Below are 24921 nucleotides of genomic sequence, written 5' to 3' on the forward strand. Positions count from 1 at the left end.
TCTCCGAGAAAGTACTGAAGGATGTCTGAAGGAGACCCAGGTTATGTTTCCACTAGCAACATCCTTCCATCGATTTTTGATATTGCATATATATAGTGCTGTAATATTTTAATCACTTCTCACCGAGTAAACTGGATTAACTGGATGATGGAGTACATGAATGCATTGGCCAATGTTCACAATGTAGGCTACTTCCATTGCTCAGCAAAGATTCACTTTCTGAAAATTTACTTTACGCTGTATACTAAGTAGATGACCACGGCTTTTTGGTCAATAGGTTATTAACATAAGTAATTCAATCTTCATTTAATGTTTTACGATTTTATGGGCCTATATTGACAACGGAGTTAATTAGGTTAATCTGGAAATGCACGCCGTGTGTTTTCGTTTAATGTAAGTCAACGTGCATACTGTCTCCAAAGATATGTACTGGCTTGACAATCTAATGCAAATCATTTGCTGTCTTTATCAGAAACGGGTATAAAGATCAATTTTCCAAATTACCCACCGAGGCAGAAATGCTTTCTCTGCACCACCTCCAGCACGAGCTTTCACTGGTTAAGAACGCGGAAGATGTGGGAGGGCTTTAAGAGAGAGACGGGCTAACCTACGCTATGGGGTGAGAACGGTGATTGACGTAGCCTTTTTAACCAATCAACATCAAGTAAACCCCAGCGTGGCAAACCCCCCACTCTGTGGCTATATAAGCAGCAATGACAGCTTGCAAATTCAGTCCGTGAACTTAAATAACAGCAGATCCAGCAAACCGGAGACAGAGACCGGAATCGCAGTTTCAAACTCGAAACACCGACTGATTCGTTCCAACTGTCACCATGAAAGCAATAAGCCCTGTGAGGTCCTTCAGGAAAAGCAGTGCGAGCTTGTCGGAACACAGTCTTGGAATCTCTCGGAGCAAGACGCCCGTGGATGATCCTTTGAGCCTGCTCTACAACATGAACGACTGCTACTCCAAGCTGAAGGAGCTCGTGCCGAGCATCCCACAGAACAAGAACGTTAGCAAAATGGAAATCCTCCAGCACGTTATCGACTACATCCTGGACCTGCAGATCGCTCTTGACTCCAATTCCGCTATAACCAGCTTCCACCACCAGCGACAGCAAGCGACATCCAGAACTCCCTTGACAACCCTCAACACAGACATCAGCATCCTGTCTTTACAGGTAGCTAATTTCGCAAGGATGTGTCTGAATAGTCGACGTATTCAGTTCTCTAATATAGGGACTTGTATATTTTAAATCGAAACATAAGCAGCTAACTGATCTCCAGATGGTAGGCTACTAGCGAGGTGTATTTACATATTCAGTTAGTGCCTGATTATGTTGCGCTGGTCGTCGAATAGACTGGCAGTCTTGTTGCACTGTGCTAACGCACCCTGTGCGGGTTTTATCGTATTTTTGATCACGCGACTACAGTTAGTGTGGATGTTGAAATTTAACGATGCGTGTATTTCATTGCAGTCTGCTGAGTTCTCCACAGAATTGACCACAGATGACAGCAAGCCCCTCTGTCGTTAAAGCGGTAAGCATTTCCCGTATTACAGTGTAGACTGTGCCATATGGCTGTTTGAACGTAACATTTCGCCTCGCTAGCATAATCCTTTTTGAACGACTGCGGTTCGGGTATCTGTAAAAAAAATGAGCCTAAACGTAGTTCTGTTTCGTTGCCCAACAGCGATGAAATAGCCTAAAAACTAGATATTCGCGGGAGAAATGCATAGACGCTGCATTGCCATAAATCAAACTGTTCTTGGCTTGTCGGCACTGTGATTAAATTGATTTCGCGCTGTTAATATCAAGTATGGGAAGAAAAACGCTTGGCTCGTAAACACGGTGTTGCAATTAAAATGCTACACAGTTCTAAATGCTGGGAATTATGGTTGCTTTGATTACTAGATGTCTGTACATAATTGGAGCAGGAGGAAGCAGGCAGGCGCCAACAGAACTGCCCTGAACTCGATCCTCCCCAGATTTCAGTGAGGAGTTATTCGCTAGGATGTGCTCTTCAGCTGAGCGTGTGTGTACATCTGGAGCTCCGGGTTTGCCCAGTATTTGAGTGTTTGGTTAAATGTTAGAACTGCGGCTTCCTCACTGGCGCCAGTCTGTCCGGGTCTCGTTTGCATTTTCTAAACACGCCTCTCTTTCTCAATCTCTTGCAGGTGTTTGGTTATAACACAGAAACACGGGACCTGGGAACTGACTTTTTCCCCCCTCTGTTTTGTTCTCGGTCTGGATTTCTTCTTTAATGGAATCAAAAGAGACGTTGCTAATTAAAAAAAGGACAATCTATGTGATGTGTTTTATCATACGGACATTAATAGTTATTTATCTATAGACTTGTTTTGTCCTTTCTTCAAACGGAAGGCTCGCTATATTCCCGACAGTGGGAGAAAAGTGAAAGAAGAATATCCCCTCTCCATAAGAAGTCTTTGCTTTTTTGCGAAGGTGGAGCGTGAATAGAGCGACTGGTTAGTTACTGTATAAAGTTTAGTCTGTCTTGTCAGAATTGTTACTTTTTTGGCACGTGAAGGACTGGACGTTGTAAAAAGAAAAACAAAACAAAAAAAACAACAAAAAAATGAAATGAACGATTTAAACCACGTGAACTCTAATCGGAGTGTCCTCTTGTATAGTTGCAGAAATTGCACATTTCTGCAGAAAATGTAATGCTGTACTTAATTATGCTGAAACTTTTTATAAAAGTAATAATGTAAATTGTACCTTTTATACAAAAATAAATCAAATGCTTTATTTGAACATGTCTCTGTGAAAATAACATTTGTAAATAACAACATTGAGTTTCGGTAACCAACTAATTTCGATATGAAAACGTGAGATGTTTTCGCACAGTGCCGTGACAGAAAATGGCCGTACGCTGATTGCTAGCTTATGCCTGACACACATTATCTAAACCTCTTGCCAGTTAACCTTGTAACAAGGCGATGAATGTATATCGGTCCCCTATGGTTGTGGCGTATTCCCAATTACCTGATAATGTAAACAAAGTGATGGAGGTTAATTAATGCAGGTTAACCATGAAAACACAAGCACCTCCTCTTCTTGACAGGACCGTGTGTAGGTATTTCCCAGGGGACATACTTCTGCAGCCGCAAAGCGATGGTATGCTCCCATTCTTTAGTCGCTGGTCACTAATCTCTAATGTTCGCATAACATTTAGCTTTGATTCGCGGAGCATCAATTCAGAATTGAGAGGATTGTTTACTCTAAATTAAGTCTACATCGGTGTTCCTTAAATGTATCTTATGATGGCCAGCTGTTTAAAGGCTGTGATTCCAAAACCGCCGAGTGAAGGAGGCGATGATAACCCCCTCAGTTACAATGTACACTTCGACCGTGAAGCAAGCGTCTCACCTGTGAGGTAACTTTAACCCGGGTCACACAGGTGTCTTTCTGGCGCCAGTCTGTCTGCGATACCTGGACCCCTCTGCCCCCGACTTCGCAGATCGCCAGAAGACCCCCGGTAGTGTAGTGGCACTGAAAGTCACCCTGGCGATTCAGCCTGGCGCACTAACTCAGATTTCGAGGCTCTAGATGAGAGAGGCTGATTTTCAGAGAGAGAAATGGCTCGTGAGAAACAAGCAGGAATGGAAAACGGCTCTGTCGTTTATTTTGTTCAGATGTCACTATACCATTTCATAGGCAATCCCTTCGCGGTGATTGCATATTGAGCCACGGTATAGATATATGCATGCAACATTTATATACGGCAGTATTTATTTAGCTTAATATTTCAACGCATGTTTCAGGATTATACTAGCAATAATACTTTCGGCGCTATGAAAGTCCGATTTGCACAGACAAAGAGCGCCCCCCATCAACAGTTAATACAATGTTCGTGATGAATGTGCGTCCCCGTATTAATTTATTTGAATATTTATGAGGATAAACTTTATTCTATGATACTATTAGATTTCAATGCAATTTTGTTATTTACATTCAACATCAAAAATACAATACTATCAACACCGCACATTATTTTTTAAAGACGTTTATTGCATTCTCACGGACACCATTTTAATTGGGCCTAATCTCTTTTTAAACTGTAGCCTACGGTAACAAATAGTGTAAGCCGTCACTTCTTGGTGCACTTTCACATAAATTTGTAAAACTATATATGCAAGTTCATATATGTAAACCTTCATTTACCTTGTATATTCTAGAATATGCTTGGTGTTTGTGAAATGTTTTTTATTTTTATTTTTTATAAGAATAAACCATGACAGTAGTAGTTACTGTGAGAATATGCAATACCTGTTATCATCGGGATCACACCTTCGTATTCACATTATTTAGAGCGGTTGCATGGATGTCCGATTGCCTCTTAGTCAATTGTAATTAGTTTGTAATAAGAGTGCGCCACCTACCGATTGTCAAGCACGCAAGTCCCCCAAGGGAATTACCGCAAAATATCACTTTTTTGGCGAAAGCATAGGAAAGCATTGTCACTTTAGCATGAATCCACCCAATGTATTCATTATTGCCTCAGTACTTTAAGGAGCTGCGTGCGATAGAACTTTCAGATTTTCAACGAATATTAAAATCACAGGATCTGTAAGTGGATGGTTGAAAGTATGTCGCTGAATCTGTACATAGACTGGATGTCGAGTGTTCAGCAACAGCATGACATAATGAAACTAAACCCCGACCGGTGGATCCCTTCGCTGAAATGCGTATGAGAAAATCCGTATCAGTTTCTATGGCTGTTTGCTGCATGGGTTCTCGAATGCGTTCCTGGCCAAATATTTAAAAGAATACTGACAGCAAACAGCAAGACAAACAGGCCCAGAAAACTGGAACTCTTAGGCATCTCTTGTTCTGTTCATTTAAATGAAAATAAATGAGACAACAGCAGACTGCTTTGTATCACACAACGCCAGAGTGTATCTGCTTAAAAATATTTGAGCTTCTGTGCTAACAATGGGGTATTCATATGAGGCACTTAATGTGTGACTCATTGATTAGGTCACTCTAAAATAATTCATGCTAATTCAGAGCAGAATCTGAAGACAAAGGGTCTGAAAAATATCGAGCTTTTTAAGTCACTGCAAGTAATTAGGAGTGACCTTCAAGTGAGTGAATTAGGAAGTCTACTATAGTAGTTTTAACACACAACTTCACCCCAGAATCCTCCAGGGCAGAATCATATCCATCTTATGGAGTGCAGAGGCCCGATCTGCATGTTAAACGCTATGCCAAGTTAAATATTTGATAGGATCAAACTGCAGAAGGTGGATTTAGGAGTAAGACTCTGTTTTTGTTGTTGATATTAAGTATTAATCCTTCCCAAGAGTAGGCTTGAAACCGCACTGTCTTTATGCAATTAAAAGTCTTCCTTATTCTGCAAGCACAAATGTTCACCGACTTAAACATCCAGATAAGGACGCACACAGCTCTTTTTAAACTACTTCACATGTTACGTATAAAAAGCGAAATGCAGTTTTTCTATCCTGTGCCACAGATTACAGAATGCCATAGACCAGCAACTAAGAGCACAATCAGAAATATGGTTTCTGATGAAATATTTGACCAATTATTGACTATATCCTTACAAAGAATGAGATGCAGTCCAAGGCAGTGGAGGGCGAATGGATCTGTCCTGCGACAGAGAGAAAAATGACATGACAACAGTTTTAATGACGAAAATGTTCAGTTTACTTTCTATATTGTCATCCCAGAAAAAAGACCACCAAAACATCACATTTCCACCACAAACACATACACAGCACCGGGCATGCATGAAAAACTCAAAGCAAAAGATGCCCGTTAGTGCTTATCTATGACCAGTTTTGCCGTTAAGACGATTATGGTTAAGGTTAGAATTGTGGTTGGAGAATCAGGTCCTAGATCAGCACTTGTGGGCCACTTTTGCCTCGAGCCTGATAGACACTCAGTTTGTGTTGACCTAAAACCAGTGTGCAATTCTGAGAGGCAGATATGGTTCCCATGAAGGGAGCACAAAAAACAGGACAGCTGGGGTTTCTATTTCACCGGTGTTCGGCATGGGAACAAAGGCTTTTCTATCACAAATACAACACGAACTCACAGCAAAGCTACTTCCAGCACGGCTGGCGTTGCCAGCACGGCCCAGACTCAGCGGTTTCCTCTCGGATGGCAGCGGGACTGGATGAAGCCCTTCAGATTAGACGAGCCGCGTGTAACACATTGCTCGGCCTTTCAGCAAAATCTCCTGCCAATCGAGTCAGCGGCCATTTTCATTAACCAAACACAAACCACAAATGCCGCACCGTACACCAGCCGTGCGGACGACACGAAAGATCTGTCTGTGCTCCAGTTCACATTTGCAACTTCACGAAACATTACTAGACACTCCACGGTTTTCTGTTCCATTTCACAAGCACTGTAAGAGAACTGACAGCCTGAGCTTGCACTTCTTTGAATTACACAACCAATTATAACCCTGAAGTTGTGTGTTTTCCACACTTGTGATTTTTGTCTAGATTGTAAAATTTTTAAAGAGTGCTTTGAAAGTATCACAAAAAAGCTTGGCAAATTCATTTGCACTGAATATGTGATCATTTTTACGTTCTTATCCTCATGAGCACAAGATTGTTTTCAACCTGAGCTTAAAGCTATGCACCACATTTTAACACACTAGATTTTGATCTGTAACCTCTTCTCCTGTTTGTGCAAGCACTGTATTTCTTTACTTTTTTAAACATGTACCATAAAGACATCAAACATCTACTGCAGGGCCTCTGTGGGCGTTCTGCTGCACTAAGGGCCCTTTGGGGCCTCTCTGCTTCCCTAACAGCCTCTAGGAGCCTCTCTGCTGCCCTGCGGGTGCCTAATGGCCTCTCCGCTGCGATAGGGGCCTCTTTACGGCTCACAGAATGCTCTCCCGCTCCTCTCCATAGGCTATGGTGTCGGAGGTCACGGTGTCAGAGGTCACGGAGGCGTTCCCGGAGGTCAAGCCGCCCCTCTTCAGCTGGATCCCTCGCAGGTTCTGGTTGGTCAGGGACGAGGGGGCGGTACCGGAGCCAGGGGCGATGATGAGCGGGGTGACCTCGGTGGGCGTGTCCTCGCGCGGGCCCTGCTGGCCGTTGGTGTTGTTGTTGAGCGTGGTGTTGCTGGCCGTGCGGTTCAGGTTGTAGCCCTGGGGCTGGGGCCAGCTGTCCTCGGGACTGCTGGCTGGCAGGCTGCCTTCGGAGGGCGCCTCCGAGCAGATGGACATGCGGGCAACGGAGGCATCCTGCAGGCCACTCAGGCTGCGGGGCAGGGCCCTCATCGGGGCGGGGCCATCGCCGCTCAGCTCAATCAGATTGGCCCGCTCCGCCTGGGCTGGCTCCGCCTCCTCGGCCCGCATGGGCTGGTCAGGCGAGCTCTCGTCCGACCGCACCCCGGAGTCAGCCGAGTCCTTCTTGCCTGCTGGGAAGTCGGGCGGCTGCTTCTCCAATTTAGCCCCGCCTCCCCCCGTCCTCTTGGTCCCGCCCAGAAGCGGGGCGCTGTCGGAGTCTTCAGCGCTGAGCTCGTCCTCCTCGCTGGGCAGCTTCTGGTAGCGAAGCCCCTTCAGCTTCAGCCCCACCCTCTCTGCCGACAGCGTGCAGCCCAGCAGGGACTTCCCCAGGGCGTGGTCAGGCCTCTCCTCCTCCTCTGTGATTGGATCGAGTGTTGAGGCGTCGGCCGCGCCCGCGGACGGCGGAGCGAGCTCGGCGGGGTCTGCGGGTTTGCTGCCCCTCTTAGCGAACGGTTTGCGGGCATCCTGCTCATCCTTGCCCTTATCCTCGGGGCCCGGGTGCGAGGCTCCGCCCTGCAGGAACTGGCTCCGGTGGGGCTGGGCGGGCCGCTCTGCCCCGCTGCCCGAGCCCTCCAGCTGGGCCATCTGCGCGATGTACTCCCGGTAGGCGTCGCGGTACTCTGCCTGCTGCCTGTCCGTCAGCTTGCAGATGTCGTTGGAGGACTCCTGGGAGTTGAGGCTGGACATGCTGGCGGTGCGGTGGGTGCTGGCCTGCGGGGACAGGATTGCAAACACACCGCATCGCTACTGTCCCCGAGATTCACACACATACACACCGCATCGCTACTGTCCCCGAGATTCACACACATACACACCGCATCGCTACTGTCCCCGAGATTCACACACATACACACCGCATCGTTACTGTCCCCGAGATTCACACACATACACACAGCATCGCTACTGTCCCAGAGATTCACACACATACACACAGCATCGCTACTGTCCCCGACATTCACACACATACACACCGCATCGTTACTGTCCCCGAGATTCACACACATACACACAGCATCGCTACTGTCCCCGACATTCACACACATACACACTGCATCGTTACTGTCGGAGATTTCCACACTCCCACACACACCACATCGTTATTTTCCCCACAATTCACACACACACACACACCACACACACACACACACACACACACACACACACACATCGTCACTCTCCCCATGATTCCCACACACCACATTGTTCCCCGAGATTCACACACACACACACACACACACAGGTCACTCCCTCCATGATTCCCACACACACGCAGCACACCGTTAGTGTCGCCCGAGGAGGGGCGCCCTGCAGAGAAACCCTCATCGCCTCGGCGCTTTGTTCAACCTCTCCAGCGCCCTGAGGAGTGGTGATGTTTCTGATCTCTCGTACGGGGAGAGAGAGCTCACACCACACCATCCTGTCAGGCTGTGTGTGTCTAAGCAAGTACGTGTCAGTGTGCGAACACAGGAGTGTGTCTGTGTGTACATGAGCAGGTTTTGCGAGTGTGTCTCTGGGTGGCTGTGTGAGTGAATGTGTGTGTGTGTGTGTGTGTGTGCGCACCTCTGAATGGTTGTGTGTATTTGTGTGTGTGTGTGTGTGTGTGTGTGTATGAGTGTGTCTCTGAATGGCTGTGTGTGTGTATGAGTGTGTGCATCTCTGAGTGACTGTGTGTGAATGTGAAAGTGCATTTGGCAGGGCAGTGTAGCGGGGTCTACGCACCATCCATGTGGGCTGGCTGGTCCTCTGTGCCTCGTCCAGGCCCACATTGCTCAGCTCCTCGAAGCTCAGGTTGATGCTGTAGGTGAGGGAGCCGTCGGCGTTAGTGGCACCGTCATGAGACGCAGCGGCCGGGCGGTGTGCCGGGTGCCCGTGCCCCGGCCCGGCCGCGCCCTGCTCACTCCCCGCCTGCGGCTCCTCCTGCAGGGCCTGGCTCTCCACGTGCCGGAGCTCCATCACCTGCAGGGGGTGTCAGAGAGTCCGCGCCTAAGCCACAGCTCTCACTGGGGTGTGCCATGCACACGGTTTCCGCTCGTGTTTAATAAAAACCACGACCCGTTAGGTAAACGTGCAACGTGAGTTCTCTCGCACGGAAAAGGGCTGCGACAAAAAGTTACTGTACGACCTGGAAAAGCTCCAGTCTAGTGGAAGAATGTTCATAAAAACAATTTCTTCCATCCTTCTTCCAAGATTCCAGTAAATATGTGAATACCACACATACACAGAGGAAACGCACTGGAAGTATGCTTTAGCTTATCTGATACTCACAAAGGTATAAACAAGCACTTAATTATCAAATTACCATCAAACCAGGAAGAAATAATTTGGGAGTAATTCTCGGCTATATTTAAAGCCAAGGCCTGCACGTCAGGAGAGTGTTAGAGAGCCAGACTGTGTGGAGAGAGCAGGTCAGCTGATGACAGCCCTCTGTCTAAAAAGGCTTGGCTGTGGGGCAGGAAAAACCCAGCTTCTCGTAAAGCAGAGTGATTCAGATCCACAGCTGGATACCGTCCTCTGCTCCCACAATGCCCCCCCTTCATCCCCTGTGCCGGCCATTTTGGACCAGATGGCCAGCCCGCTTTTTGGCCGCACAGCGCCGGCTTGTGTGAGCGTGAATGCGGGTCCGACCCGGCAGAGCTGCCCCCCCCTGCCCCCCCCCCCCTCCCCAGCAGGCTGCTCGCTCAACAAACATAGGTTCGAGAAAAAAAAAAAAGAGAGCAGGAAGACGCACTTGCTTATCTCACGATGCACTGCAACATGATTTCCACAATACAACAAATGACCAAGCTCAAACCCAGGGTTAAGGAAAAGTCACTATGCACTGGCATCAAGAAAGCTGAAGAAACACTTAAAAATCTATTTCTCGTAACTCCTGACAAGAAAAGAAAACACAAAAGTTGTTCTTTAACTTTACTCTTGCTGAAAGGTTTCAAATGCTCCAAGTTACTATGTACAGCTGCAATGTGATGTCTTCCCCAGCCTGTACATATTTACTACACTCATTCACACACACACACACACACACACACACACACACACACACACACACACACACACACATCACAACAAATATGTTTGTGATAGAAAAGCTAGGCTTACCATTCCCCTGAAGAGATGCCAGTCCCCAAAGTTCATGTCCATTTCCTTCTTGAGCTCGTCGAGATTGCACTGGGCCAGAACTCTGCCGTTAACGTTGGCCTGGGAGCGAGAGAGGGACAGCTGTTTATCACTGCTGTCCTTCAGGGCCTTTCTCAGTACTCACTCACACAGCTCTGAGTTTTGCTTTTAAACAGAAACTTGTGAGCATTCTGTTCATGTCCACGTGGCTGTTACGTGCTGTGAGCTGTATGTCAGAGCGTTTGATGCAGAACGCTTGAGTGAAGCCCTAGGCCTCTTTGGCCTGACACAGCATGCTCCAGTGTGTTTCTGTGTGGGAACTACGGCAGAGTGTGGGATCTCCTGTGATCTCGGACACATCACAATAAGCAACCCCTTTGCTGTGTGGGAGGTGTGGTCTTCACCACTTGCTGTGGCGCACCGCAGCAGTATGTTATAGGTTCTCTCACCTTCCTGATGGTGGCGGTGTACTGCGGCAGCATGCTTTGATCGATGCCCTGGATCTGCTGGACCTGCTCGCAAACGCTGTCTGTGTTCAGGGAGCTCAGTAGAACTGTCGGGACACTGGACGCCACCGAGGCCGAGCCCTGACCAACACCAGAACCAGAACCAGAACAACAGCATGAGCAAATAACCCTGCCTCTCACACACTCACACACACACTCAGACATGCGCACACACACCACACACCACACAACTGCCCAATACACTGTTTTAAATTAACTCAAAAACCTAGAAGACCACAAACACACACACATGTTGTATATTCCCTTTTTGGCAGATTAAATAAAGACATTGATGCTCAGTGCTTTTTAAGGATGCTAAGGAAGAAGACAACACCCTGGACTGAGCTTAAACTGAGCCTAGAAACTATCAACTCAGAAGCCTGTGTAACATACAGTCCAGCAAAAAAAAAAAAAAAAACCTGATCTTTCACAAGGCACTGATCTGAACAGGAATTACCAATCTGACATGGGAATTACCAAATTGACAGGATCACCTGGAATCAGGTGCACTTCACATTTAAACTGAATAACTCTCCTAATGTTCTCCTGAGAGTTAGCGGAGCGACTCCGGGAGAGAGCTTGGGTGCCTTCCGCATGATACGCCATGGAAACTTTTAAGTAATCACTTGAGGCACATTCCTAAGGAAACTGCCAGGGGTGCATTTCCAGAACAATCTCCCTTTGTTTGGAGAGCAGGATGTGAAGGAGTGAAGGATTTCCACCGAGGACATTTGTCGTGATCCCTCCTCACTGCTATGACACACAATACGGAACTCTGAGATGATGCAGACAATTTGAAAGTTACATTACAACAGTTTGAGAAGATTTAAATAAAATCCTTAACTGGGCAGCCACCTGGCAGTTGAAATGTAGTATTACCAAATGTGATGTTCTACATGAGGGTAATGGTTTTAGGCAGGATTTTTTTTAAGATAAGGTACCAAATCAAAGTGCGTACAATATAAAAAAGCACGCACTTAATAGTTGACCCAAGTCTGAAATGGTGCTGAAGCAGTGAAAAGGGAAATTGGATGCTAAGCTATATAGCAAACGTGCAATTCAATGCAGGTTACATTAATTATGTATGATACCTTTGTCGCATTAAGAGTTCATTTATGGGGAAATATATTTCCAGGAATCGTAGTGGAAGTGACCCTTAGGGAGTTCAACACCAAACAGTCCTAGATGCACTCTAGTCTATAGACAGAATAACAAGTACTGTTATCGTTGCCCTGAAAGGCCCGCTCTCCTCATTAAACCTCATATGTCCTCATGTCAGCTGCAACTTTCTCATCACACTCGCTACTAAATGACTCCATGGTACTGATTAGAATAGTGCTTGCATAAATGCTAAACAAATACCATTCTTACATTATTAAGAGGAGACATTAAGCATTCAGGAAAAAGATCTTATGATTAAAAGTATCAAGGTTGGGGATTTTTGCTTTTGATGATTTGATTTCAGACAACACATCTACATATATCTACAAAGACGACTTTGTTCAGCTGTTCCTTAGCTGTAAGTAGCAAGCTGGCTAATGTTTAATATTACAGAGAAAGAACATTGTGAATGGAGTGGTGCAACAACAGAATTACAGTATCATACATGCAAAATGACGGGACTTTTAAAAACTGTCTGTGTTACTTTGCTAACCTCCTCTGAATAGAAGTGATCTTAACTACAGTTTCCATGAAGCATACAGGGATATTGACCATCAGAGCGTGTTAGCACAGATACTCTATTCTAGTATGACCAGCTACTCAGCTCCTGCATTTTTCCTGTCCTCCATTTATGAGGTTCTGGATGGTAACAGGAGTTTCTAGTGCTCTCTGTGTTTGTGTGCTGACTATGGATGTTGTATTTTAGACCACACCCTTCAAGAATGTTCATATAGAAACAGCAGACAAGAATACTTTTACCATGAACAGAGACAGACCTTTCAATGTGACACACATGAAACTGAGTACCTGGCCAATATACAGAAAATCTATGACATTAGTTAGAAATATTAGTGAGAAAGGTTGCAATTATCAGGTATTAGAGAGGTCCAAAGTGTTCTGTACCTGTTTCAGGTTGAGAGGCTGTGACTTAAAAGGCTTTAAAAATAAGGGAGAGAGACAGAGGGGAAAACATTAGGAAATGTATGCAGGCCTTCTGAAAGGGAAGAAAAAGAGGTTCACTCAGGACAGATGAGAAGAAGCAGCACACCCTTTACCACAGATGCAGATGAGATGAAGATAGCATAATCTTACCACAGATGCATTATCTACATACGCCACAAACGAGGGTTGCCAGGATACTGATAAGCAGCAGGAATTGTATGTATTGTGGGGAAGCAGGCAAATCTGGACCTGAATTTTCTCAGCCTTCAGATGTTGAAATTGTAAAAGTGCACTCTTAGAAGCAATTCAGATATCTCATTGTCCCACCAAAAAAGAAGTGAAATTCAGAGAGATAGAGACAGTTGAACCAGTACACCACCCGGAGAAGGGGACATGAATAAAGATCGCTGGGATAAGGTCGTAATTACGCAGAGCAAGCAGGCGGGGAGCAGAGGTCCTCTGATGAGGGAGCTCCTCTTTAATAAGTTTGCAGAATACGGGCAGAGCTAACAACACTAATCCCTCTGTCACAGGAGCCCAGCCCTGCGAGCGCTGTGCAATTACACCTCCCTTACAGCCACGCGAAGAGGACGAGGCAGGAAGAGAGAGGGCGAGCGAGGGAGACAGATGACTGCGAGAGAGAGAGAGAGCGAGAGAGACAGATGAGAGGAGGAGAGAGTGAGAGCTGCGGAGTTTTATTTTTCTCTCTCCTGGCGGTTTTGGAGAGGAGCAGGGCCTGTAATGACGGCAGCAGCGGGACTTTGGCGCTCGTCTTCTGACAATCTGGGCTGATGGAGGAGCTTTCGGCCGTCTGGTCTCAGAACACATCTCTCTCCCTCTCATCTGTCTCTCTCTCCCTCTCCCTCCCTCTTCCTCTCTCTCTGTATGTCCTGTTCTCTCTCTTCCTTCGCTAATGAGAACTGCAGCCTCAGCGCGAATGGAACCATCTAGAATCTGCAGTGGCCAGAGACCCAGGCTTAGAACCCGCAGAGCAAATGGAACCAAGCCACATCCATTACCATGCAGAACCAATCAGGAGAGGCACAGAGAACTCTGATAACCCTGCACACTAAGCACCAAACACTCACAAATACAGCCATACATTCACTTACATGCACCTCCAATCACTTAGAAATGGCCTTGGACCTTAACAGGATTTAGGAAATCTGATGTGGTGATTGGTGAACATCAAACTAGATTGGTATGCCTGAATGCATTGAATGTGTTATTCAATGTTCAATGTATTACAATTAAAAACTTTGGATCTATGTGAATCCCGTGTTAGTTCTGTTCCTCCTGTCAGCAGTAACCATGGCACAGAACTCGTTTGTCGGTGACGATCAGCCTGCATCTGTGTTGCTCTCGCTGCCTCTGTCCAAGGGCGCCCCCTAGCTGTACACATTGCACTGCAGCTGGTGCTATCCACAGGTCTATGATCCGTCTCCTCAGAAGGAATGCAAATGGCTCTGTGAGTGGGAAGTGAGGGATTTTTCTGTGGCTAGAGCTGCCTCTCTCTGACACATCTCTCCCATCCTATATGGCAGTTATCACTGACTACTGCTCCAAGGACACAAACAGGAAATCAGTAATACCCGGTCATTCACGAGATGACACCGACAAATGACCGGCAACTAGGCCTATTCGTCAGCTATGATGAAGAAAAAATGTGTGCATTATTATATCTATACGCACTCACACACATTTCAGATTATTCATTGACATGTATATATTAAATGTATATATTATGCTATTATGTATTAACTAGTGCATTATGTACATTTCATTTTTCTTAACGCTTGTTAATGCGTTTGTGCATAAAGACTTTCATGCCAAGATTACACACACTAAAAATCAGAGAGCAGCAGGCTCATAGTACAAACTCAAAGTTTCCATCACAGCTTAGTTTCCTTTTTAATATCAATAAAACATGACAACATGCTTGACTGGAAAGATGACAAAAAGCAAGCAACAAAAACAAAACAGTTTTTGTGCAATCTGTCTACACAAGCGCAATATCACTGTTAGAGTTTCTGCATTGTGAGGGTTAGAAACGTGCACATGAGAGTGTGTGTGTGTGTGTGTGTGTGTGTGTGTGTGTAGAATATGTGTACACATGTGTGTATGTGTATATAAGTGTGTTTAGCGTGTGTGTGTGTGTGTGTGTGCATGCATTTATGTGTATGTGTATGTGAGTGTATTTAGAGTATGTGTCTGAGTGAGTGTGTGTGAGCGTGCGTGCACGCGTGTATGTGTATGTACGTGTGAGAATGTGCATTGGGATGCTAGTTTTCCACACTGCAGCCTTTCTCTTTGGGGCTGGCCCAGCAGGGGCAGGGCAGGGGGGTGGGGTTACCATGGAGGGGCTAGTGGGGGAGGGGAGGCCCTCATTGACGTCCTCCTCGATAACATCCTGATGGAGAACAGAGAGGGGGAGGGACTTGGGTACAGAGCCAGGAGATGGATTTACTAACAGTTTTTTCCCTTCTGAAAATGGCGGTAAATTCTGGTGGATTTCTGCGTGTGCTGTGCTGAGTCTGAAATGGGACATGGCCCACATATACTCGCTACATCCCAATCCTCATTTCTGCTCACTTTCCCTGGGCATTTCCCCTCAAAATGCCATCACATCACATTACGTTATTGGTATATATCAGATGCTCTAATCCACAGCATCTTACATAGGTTACACTTTTTTACGTGTTGTCCATTTATACAGTTGGATATGTACTGAGGCAATTTGTGGTTAAGTACCTTACCCAAGGGCACAACGACAGTGGCCCGGGTGGGGAACCGAACCAGAAACGTTTTGGTTACAAGTCCTGCTCCTTACCACCATCCTACACCTACACTGCCTCCCCCACACTGCCAGCCACACTGTCAGGTGGTTGATAGCATCCCAGTCCGCAAAAGGAACTTCCACTTGCCCTCAGTTGCTCCCTACCAGGGAGTGTACAAGCTTGTTTGGTGCAGCATCCCATTATCCCTTTCTTTCAGCCTCCCAGCGTGCGCAATTGCGCAGACCACTTTAAGCCCATTTTACGAGTTCAATTCAAATAAAGGGACACGAAACAAGAAACACTATAACACACAGATAATACTGTTTTACAGTATGATTCCTGAATTTCAATGTATGATTGAATGTTTCACACGCTCATGAAACAGCGGTAATAGTGGACCAGATGATTCCAGTGCGTGTTAATAAGAAATGAACAGAAACTGTGCCAAACACTGAATGCAATAACATGTATTCATGTTCCAGACGCTCTCATCCAGAGTGGCTTACGAATGGTTTGCGGCTGCAATCCAAGAGTCAAGCTAATCTGAATCACCGCGGTATGTAACTATCAAGTAACTTATCAAGTAACAATCGTCAATAGCCGGAAAGCAAAATTGTTTCATACCAATCACTAACCTTTTTTTTCCTCCAAAAAAGCCGGGTTTACAAGACACCTTCCTTCTAGAATTTAGACCCACTGAGGACACTGTTACATTGCTAGTCTAAAACTGGAAGATTAATGGGCGTAGGCCTCTCATGTTTCAGTCATGCATATTTGCCCATATTGATATTTTGCATGTGAAGTTACGTCCCGTGGGTTTAACTTTCCCTCCATACTTTCGCTCAGCTTCCAAACTGCACTTGTAAATAATGGGAAAGATCAGTGCGGGAGGGAGTATGTACTCGTGTAGAGTTATGTGCAGTAAGGACTTGCTCACTCACTTCCCTCTCTCATTTGCGGATTGGGATGCAGCCATTGGCTCAGGTTACTTTGTCTCTACCCTTGGGCGTTTCCTGCGAAGGTCGATTCTGTGCTCTTGTTGGTGTGTTTTGCGTTAAAGATGAAAAAGAAGGATCCGTCTGTAGTCTTGTCCAAAAACATTCTGTCCATAGATTGATTGCTAACATCCTTAACCTTAACCTCTACCAAAACCCTTACCCTGACCGCCTCTTTAACTCTGACCCAAAACTCTACCCCGACCCTGTCCTGAACCTATTCTCTAACCTTGACCCAAACTTCTGCCATGACTGTGACCTTTCTTCTAGACCATGGCCATGACCCTCACGCTAACACTGACCCAAACCTCTAATCTAACCATGACCACAAATGTGACCCTGACCCAAACCCCAGACATGACAGCCACCATAACCCTGACCCAAACTGTAACCAAAATCCCTACGCTGACATTAACCCCTACCACAGCTGAATCTGTTTAGCTGGAAGGGTGTCACAAAGCAGACTATATCACCAGGACTTCCTCTTCAGGCATATCTGCCCCAGTGCTCCAGCCAGCACCTGATGGCTTGAACTTAATGTTGCACATGAAAAATTAAGATATTAAGATATTGTGATATGTCACAATTTTATGAACGCCTTTCTATATTTGTTTAAACACAAGACAAGACCTCTAAACTGCTGAAGAGAGACATGGATAGAGTCTCACTCAAACTGATTATATTTGAAATGGCTCAGTGCACAACCAAAGGAGGAAAGATCTGGAGTTCAAATGCTGCACAGTACTGTCACTGCTGAAGCACTGCTTTTATGATTGACAGTTCTATACTTACAAGTCCACTGCTGGGATCCCTGGGAAATGTAGTTTTAATGGATGGGCGAGGCGGGGCATGATGAGAACTGCCAACGTAATACCTTGGCAGGTGATAGACATGGTGAGGGAAATATGGCTATGGAGGTAATCCAGGAGAAAAAAAGGAAAGGATTTAGGAAATGATCCAAAATAAAAACACAAAAACACAACATGATGTAAGAATGTGGTAAGAACAAAAGGGAACAAACACTCACACTTCATTCCATTACTTTTACATCACAGACTGTTAAATTAAATTTTACATCACAGACTGTTAAATTAAACAACAAATCATGTAAAACAAAACAGAGGAATACAATGTACAATTAATGTACAATTCAAGAGTGACAAAGCCGTACATTTAATGAACCAGTTTAAAGTTATATCTTTTTCAATCCTTGGTTGTGGATAGGACAATTGATAGGCTGTTGGGGTCAATCTGCAAAAATGATCTGACCACCAGAATAGAGAGACATGCCCTGTTTTTAGGGTGCAAAGAGGTATAAAAGCACACACCCTATTCTGGGGGTGTACAGGCATACGTTCTGTTTTGGAGTATGGGGTCTGAGGGTGTAGGGAGGTGTAGTAGGCCAGGCCCTGTTTTTGGGGTGTAGAGACATGTACAAGACACTGTTTGCTAGTTAGGGGGACTTACACTGTTGTAGAATGTTTAGAGGGAGTAGAACTTCAGGGGGTGTGGAACAGTGTAGAGACAAACCCTGTTTCAGGACTGTAGAGAAGGATGTGGGGATACACCCTGTTTTAGGGTGTAGGGCTTTTGGGACATTTACAGGTGTAGAGACACGTACTGTTTCGGGAAGCAGGGGACTCACCCTGTTGTAGAAGGGGTGCTGGGGCCCGGTCATGCCGCTGTAGTAGCTGCTGTGAGACTGAGGGGGCGCCACCCCCTGGGGAGGGAAGTGGCCGGTGAAGGAGCCGGTGGGCGAGCAGGCCGAGGAGTGCTGACTGAAAACAGAGGGGGCGCGGGGAGGGGCGTCCTGCAGCGGCAGCGTGGGATAGCTCACTCCTCCGATGTGCATCTGCTCCCGCGCGGCACGCACATCTGAAGGGAAACAGGAAGAGGAGGCATACAGCGCTCACACCTGGGTCTGTGAGTGAACCACCCCAATATTCAGCTACATCTTCTCTTTGTAGTTTCACAAACATGAAATTCTTAATCCTGACAAATATTGCACAAAATGAATTTATGCACATTTAACAGATACTGTCTCTCTCCATAGAAGGAGTCCCAGGAGGTATCCAGCAACAGCACAGGTGGGGAAGGAAGAAACACCTCTTAAAATGGCTGATAGCTCGCTTGGTTATTTAGTACTACCAACAGTTTAATGTTTTTGTCAATTTAGAAGGACGATGAGATCACGATCCAAGCGCGGAAGCATCCCTTCTCTTCATACAGACAGTAAGAGGTGAGACAATGTGCATTTTCTAACAACACGGTTTTAGGTAAATTAAGCTACCACAAAAACCCTGGAAATGAGGCCCAAGAATCAGTGTTTTACATGAAGGATTACAAAGAGAAGAGACAGAACAGCACAGCCCTCTACTTGACCCATGTCCTAACAAGATCTTCCAGCACTCACTGCAGTGATATGGCACTAGATGCTGGTCCACATCAGAAAGCTTATAAGCTGCAGCTCAGTTGGGCTGATGAGGATTGAACCATTCTGTGTGAATTTCCGACATTTCATGCCCCAGAAGCACATTATTAATTTTTACAGCTGAGTATTTCTACTGACGCACCTCAGGTAAAGCACCTTGCTGGAGGACTCAGCTCCACTGCCCCACTTTGGAACGGGACCCGTAAAGCTGAGATTATGAGACCAGCTCCTTAACCGCTACAGCACGCTGCCAACTACACCGAACGTTTACAGAAACTTACATCCACCCACTCGCAGAGGAACCTGAGCCAAAGAAATGAGAGCCAAATAAATCCTGGCACTTTTAATTAGCCCAGGAGGGAAGTCATCTTAGTGGTGGGTCTTGTTAAATGAGGGGGGGATGTTTTAACGAGCAAACATGCGGGCTACTTGGAGGTTTTTTTTTTCCTGGAGTTTGAGGTGCTGGGAGGACGGGCGCTCACCTGCGATGATCTCGCGGAGCTTGGGGTCCAGGTTGACAGTGCAGGGCAGGAACATCTCGATGTCGCGGGCCGTGAGCATGGGCGTCCTGGAGGACAGGAACACCTCGAAGCTGCGGATGTCCCCATCAATCTCCAGCAGGGGCTCCACGTCTTTGGTGGTGGGGATATTCTTTGAGATCCTGCCGCGATAGGGGGCAATTATCAAGCCTGGATATGAAATGGCGGTCCTGTCCTCAGGTGTGTATGTGCAGAGACCCCTCCCCGTCCACTGCATACGCAACACAGTCATAGCGCACATGCAATCTCAAACAGCAATGTTTATGACTGTCTGTTTCACTGTGCTTTACACATATTTCCAAGATAAATAACTCCTTTCAAATGTTCTTTTCGGTTTCCTTTTATGAGCGTATCAGACTCAGGAGTGACTGCTATGTGGTGTGGTGATGAACTGGGTTTATAGTCATTAGGGTTGCAGGTTCAATTCCCACATGAGGCACAGCAAGATGCTTTAGCATATATCTGTCTGTAGTAGATGGTTATGTGTAAAATGTGAGCTGTGGAAGTTGCTTTGGATAAGGGTGTGAGCTGTGCAAATAAATACCAATGGCTAAAACTCAAATTCTCTTTAAAATCTCGTCTACCTGTCTCTCCCTCCTCCTCCCTCTTTCTCTCTGTCTAGTTCAGCTTGCACTTGCATAAAGTTTTCGCTTGTATTGCCAAAGCATATTCATCAACCAAACATAAACCCTAAAGAACAACGAGCTATTTACTCAGAGCCCACCCCACTTATCCATACTCCTGGTTAGACAAAAACCAAAAATCTTACAACAGAAAAAATGTACATGTAACATACACTGTATGCTAAAAATGCTCTGTTCAATGCATTTACAATTCATGTATACAATTTTAAATAGAAAAATGATGCAATAGACTTTTGCTGTTACACCATGTTTTTATATCTATTTAATTAGGGGTATGAATAAATAAGTAGAACACATTTGCGTGTACATGTGTTTTACATATGCATATCTAAACTGACATAAAATGGAAGTTACCTGTGTGTCACTATTTCCTATCTGTTTATCTGTTTTGGGTGTGGGGAACAGAGCAGCCCTTTTCTCCGAGCTGATTACCCTCACCCCCCTCCACACGGATCAGGGGTGAGCTCACAGCCTGGCCCCTGTCCCGGCGACCCTTGTCCCTTAATGCCATCTAAACCCGCAGGAATTCGCTCAGTTTGGGACGCAAACTTGACAAGAGATTGGCTCAGCTGAGGGATCTCTTCAGGGTAAACGGATCTTTATTAATCTCTTTAATTCATAACTGATGGCAAATCGCATTGTTAAACTGTTCCGTTTGCTTGAAATGTGACCCATGAAGTTGCAGTTCAAGTTCGGATTCTAGATGCGTGTTGTACCAGTGGGCCAGTTGACAGTTGGACAGGGCGAGCTGCTTGGACGGCCTGGAACCAGCATTTTGGACCGTGTTCATGTGGTGTGACCACAACTTGAGGTCAAACAGACCATAGTTTTTTTTTTTTTTTAAATGTTGCGTTCATGGCACAAGAGACATGGTTGTGTAGCCAATATGAAACTGATACAGCGTCACATGGCTCTTTGAGAGTTCATCGCTGGGACATAATCAATGAAGAGCATGATGAGCATGATAATATAAGCATTTTTCTCTTACAGATCACTGTTAGGCTCCAAGGCACATTAACATGATGGATATGTATATGCTCCACACTGTGTCACACTCACGATTACTGCTGTGTGCACACGGTTTCATCTTTGTGCAAGAGGAATCCAACCAAACAGGGAAATTGTGCTAGAAGGGGAAAATTTTCATGGCAAATGCAGGGGGATGTGGATATGGACACCACTGATTATAAAATAATGTGACTTTTTGTTAAACCAGGAGAAAATCACCCATTAGTACAGAGATCCTCTTAGACCTCTTTATCTGGAACAGGGGGCTCTTTACCGCTGAGAGGTTGGAATGAGGGGGAAGAGGTGCTCACCCCCAGCCCCCGTTTGAAACCGCCAACACAGGGCACAGTGTGGCCACAGAGAGGCCCTTTCTCCTTTAACACATACAACTATACACACAGACACACATACCAGCATACCTACATGCACAAACGCACACAAACACACAAAGTACACATACACATACCAACACATGCACTGACACACAGATATGCGTACACGCACGCACGCAGACACAGACACAGACAAACTCCCACAGGCTACACCACACACACACCAACAGAAACTGCCCCACATACACACGCACAGACTGCCACACATGGAGACAAACAAACCCACATACACGTGTATTTACACACATAGCAACACACCCACATGCTCGCATCTATTCACACAATGACAACCAGGAGCCAGAGACAACCAATTCTCCAGGGAAAGGACTTCCTGTGGCACAGGAAGTTTATGCATGTCACAGATTTCACAGAAGACTTTGTTTAGCAGCCTTTTTTTTCCCGAACTGAAATCCTTAGTTTTACTTGGAAAAAGACTCCTATGACACAAACTGCTGACGCACAGTAGACAGAATTAATGGCACGGCTAGTTTAGAAATGTCATTGAGCAAAATGACAGCACATATTGAAGGCTGTGAACAAAATGTGTTTGTTTCACTGGAACAGTGCGTCATTAGCCTTTGTTATTAGTAAGCCATCAGAGTATCTTCATGTGAAGAGGGGGTGGGGTAATCTCTTTAGTCTGCAGTGCAGTTATTATGAAAACATACCTGCTGCTAAATCTCAGTGTATCCGAGTGTCGTTTTTTTTAAAAATTTTTTTATTTTACAGTAGAGTACGCACTTATTTCAGCCTGTAAGTTAAAAACAGGAGGTGCGCTGATCAAAATAATTAACTTCCGCTGAACTCTGAGAGCACTCGACTACTTCTAGCCTTAATTTCATTTCTCACATCAAAAATGGCCACACACTAAGCACTCGAGCGAGAGGCACCGCAGAGCTGCTCAGCTGCTCAGGCAAACAGTGACTTCCAGTTTGTAATGCGTCTGTAACATAGCCTGTAAACACCATTCAATTCCATGACACGTTCTGTTCGGCCTTCCAAAAATGAACTCCCGAAAAAGGCAAAGGCCCACTTCCTTTTTGAAATCATGACAGCATGGCTGGTCAGAAACATCTGCTGGTCAGTCACGGGCCACAACCCTTATTCAGTCTAACCACAACGCACTACATTCTTTGAGCGCTAAATTTAGGCCCATCTTCATTTTTCGTTTCATACACTACCTTACCTTAACTTAACTTGCTGAGACGCAAACAGTGCGTAAGAAAGTAACACTTAGTTCAAATCACCGCTTAGAGTTGAGGGGAAAGTGCAATGTGCCTAAAAGTTAATGAAGGCCTCATTTGCTAAAAGCTTATCAAAATTAAAAAAGAAATTAAACAATTCTATTGTTTCCAACACATAATGAAGACAGTATATGGATCATTAAATCATACCACTAATCCACTTGTGATGAACCACAAGGCCGCTATTCAAACTCACAAAGGCACTCGCCAAAATGAATCACACTTTGAAAAGGACAGCTTTTGTGCCGGCTGCAAAGAAGTTGGTGTATTCTTCAAGTAATTAAGATAAACTACTTTTGACTTTCGCTGCTGTTTCAGAAGGGGCATACAAGAAGCTGACGAATAATACCCATCCAGATCCGATCTCTTCACAAGCGGCCACTGGCGTGAGCAGGCTACTGGTGTTAAAAGCCGACAAGTTTACTTGTAAAGCTGCGGCCGTAAAGAACGTCAGGAATTCCGCGAGCCATTTTGCACAATGCGGTTATTTATCCGTCTCGTACTGCGGCACAGCCGAGCGAACGGTCGATGTGGAACCCGGTATTTCTTCACCCCTCCCTCTCCCTGGGGTTTATCTGAATGCTAATCAATCCCAAAGCCACTGTGTCTCTCGCTTCGTCTTATTCAAAACTCCCACACATCGCAGCTGACTGAAAAGGGGGCATAATTATCCCTCTATTTTCTGGTCACGAGCGCTGAATGTGGCACTTGACTTTGCTGACAGTCGCCTTCTGTGGACCGACTGTAAACCCTCTGAATGAAGCTTGGTGCTGCCCGGCCCATTTCCATAGAGGCCCGGCGCAGGTAAATGCCAGCGCATATTTACTTTCAGGGGCCCAATGTTCTTAACAGAAAGGACAACAATGAGAGCCACAATCCCAGGCTGTTGTGCACATTCCTCTGATGAACTCCACCCTCCCCCTGATTACCCAGCATCCAAATCCTGGGTGCCAACTCTCCAGAGCGAATGGATTATTGCATTTACATTTTGTCATTCAGCAGATGCATTTATCCATAGCAACTCACACAGAAAGAGAACAAAGTGCATCTAATAAAGTTGCATGAAGGTTGCAAGTTTATGTTGCTGTTCTTTTGTGCTGGAAGCAGCTCTGGATAAGAGGGTCTGCTAAATGAATCCAATGTAAAGTAATGTAATGAAAGACAGTATGCACAGGACACTTACTGCATTCTGACATGCGTCATTCCCTTAGAAAGTGCTGTGATAACTAGTGCGTACATGTTTCAATATGTGCATGTAATACAAAAATACCCTATAATAGAACTACAGCCTACCTTGCAATAAACTACAACATGCTCTACAGTAAAACTACACAGATAGAATTTAGAGGTTAAGGAACCTCTGAACTGAAGTGCAGTCTGAAGAGGTGGGTCTTTGGTCTGGAATGAAAGATGACCAGCACTGGTCCACTGACTGTCATGGGAGGCTCGTTCCACCACAATAAGGTCAGAACAGACTGAGGACGCAGCCAGGATGTGTGCCTATTGGGCGGGCGGGTGTACAGCCAGGTGTCCTGGTCAGCGTGTAGTGTCTCATGATGGACTGAAGATAAAGGAGTAGGCTTACACTGACATTTTGAAATCAATGCGAGCCATTACCAGCAGCCAGCAGAGGGAAATCGAGAGGGGTTTTGGTTTAAAAGCTGCCAGATGCTCTCTTGTCTGGGCAAAACAGTTTTTTTTAATCCAATTTAAACACTGCTTGCTAAGGCAAAAATAAAACATTTTACAAAAGCCACTCCTTGCATTTCTCTCCAGTCATTTTTTGCATCCAAACATCATTTCTGTGACACAAATGACAAAAACTACATGCGATTCCCAAGGCATGAAATACAGAGCATTACAGCAATGGCTGCA

At 45.5% G+C, this 24921-nt stretch overlaps 2 protein-coding genes across 4 annotated transcripts in view; one reads left to right on the plus strand and one right to left on the minus strand.

Moving 5' to 3' along the window:
- Nucleotides 1-821: 821 nt before the first annotated feature.
- On the plus strand, nt 822-2724 carry id2a (inhibitor of DNA binding 2a). Its single transcript, XM_036542164.1, has 3 exons — nt 822-1181; nt 1479-1539; nt 2177-2724. Exons 1-2 carry the CDS (start codon nt 834-836, stop codon nt 1533-1535), a joined length of 405 nt encoding a protein of 134 aa, XP_036398057.1. The 5' UTR covers nt 822-833; the 3' UTR covers nt 1536-1539; nt 2177-2724.
- A 2969-nt stretch (nt 2725-5693) lies between these two features.
- Nucleotides 5694-24921, minus strand: part of LOC118786535 (kinase D-interacting substrate of 220 kDa B-like) — a 52760-nt gene continuing 33532 nt past the window's right edge. Inside the window, exons 23-31 of one of the 3 annotated variants that reach the window (XM_036541633.1) lie at nt 19702-19880; nt 18434-18663; nt 17581-17697; nt 15370-15426; nt 12978-13010; nt 10857-10994; nt 10390-10488; nt 9013-9249; nt 5694-8004 (exon numbers count right to left, since the gene is read on the minus strand). In XM_036541633.1, the coding sequence (XP_036397526.1) occupies nt 6883-8004; nt 9013-9249; nt 10390-10488; nt 10857-10994; nt 12978-13010; nt 15370-15426; nt 17581-17697; nt 18434-18663; nt 19702-19880 (2212 nt within the window). In that variant the 3' untranslated portion in view covers nt 5694-6882. The remainder of the gene's footprint in view (nt 8005-9012; nt 9250-10389; nt 10489-10856; nt 10995-12977; nt 13011-15369; nt 15427-17580; nt 17698-18433; nt 18664-19701; nt 19881-24921) is intronic. The other 2 variants (XM_036541634.1, XM_036541635.1) reach the window with 2 other exon arrangements.

The sequence above is a fragment of the Megalops cyprinoides genome, chromosome 12 (assembly GCF_013368585.1).
Source record: "Megalops cyprinoides isolate fMegCyp1 chromosome 12, fMegCyp1.pri, whole genome shotgun sequence".
In the NCBI taxonomy this organism is placed as follows: Eukaryota; Metazoa; Chordata; class Actinopteri; order Elopiformes; family Megalopidae; genus Megalops; species Megalops cyprinoides.

Excerpts from the sequence above, each read along its gene's own strand:
- id2a (XM_036542164.1), top strand. The coding sequence starts at position 834 with ATGAAAGCAATAAGCCCTGTGAGGTCCTTCAGGAAAAGCAGTGCGAGC. Across the intron at positions 1,182-1,478 it reads TCAGCATCCTGTCTTTACAG|TCTGCTGAGTTCTCCACAGA; the intron begins GTAGCTAATTTC and ends ATTTCATTGCAG.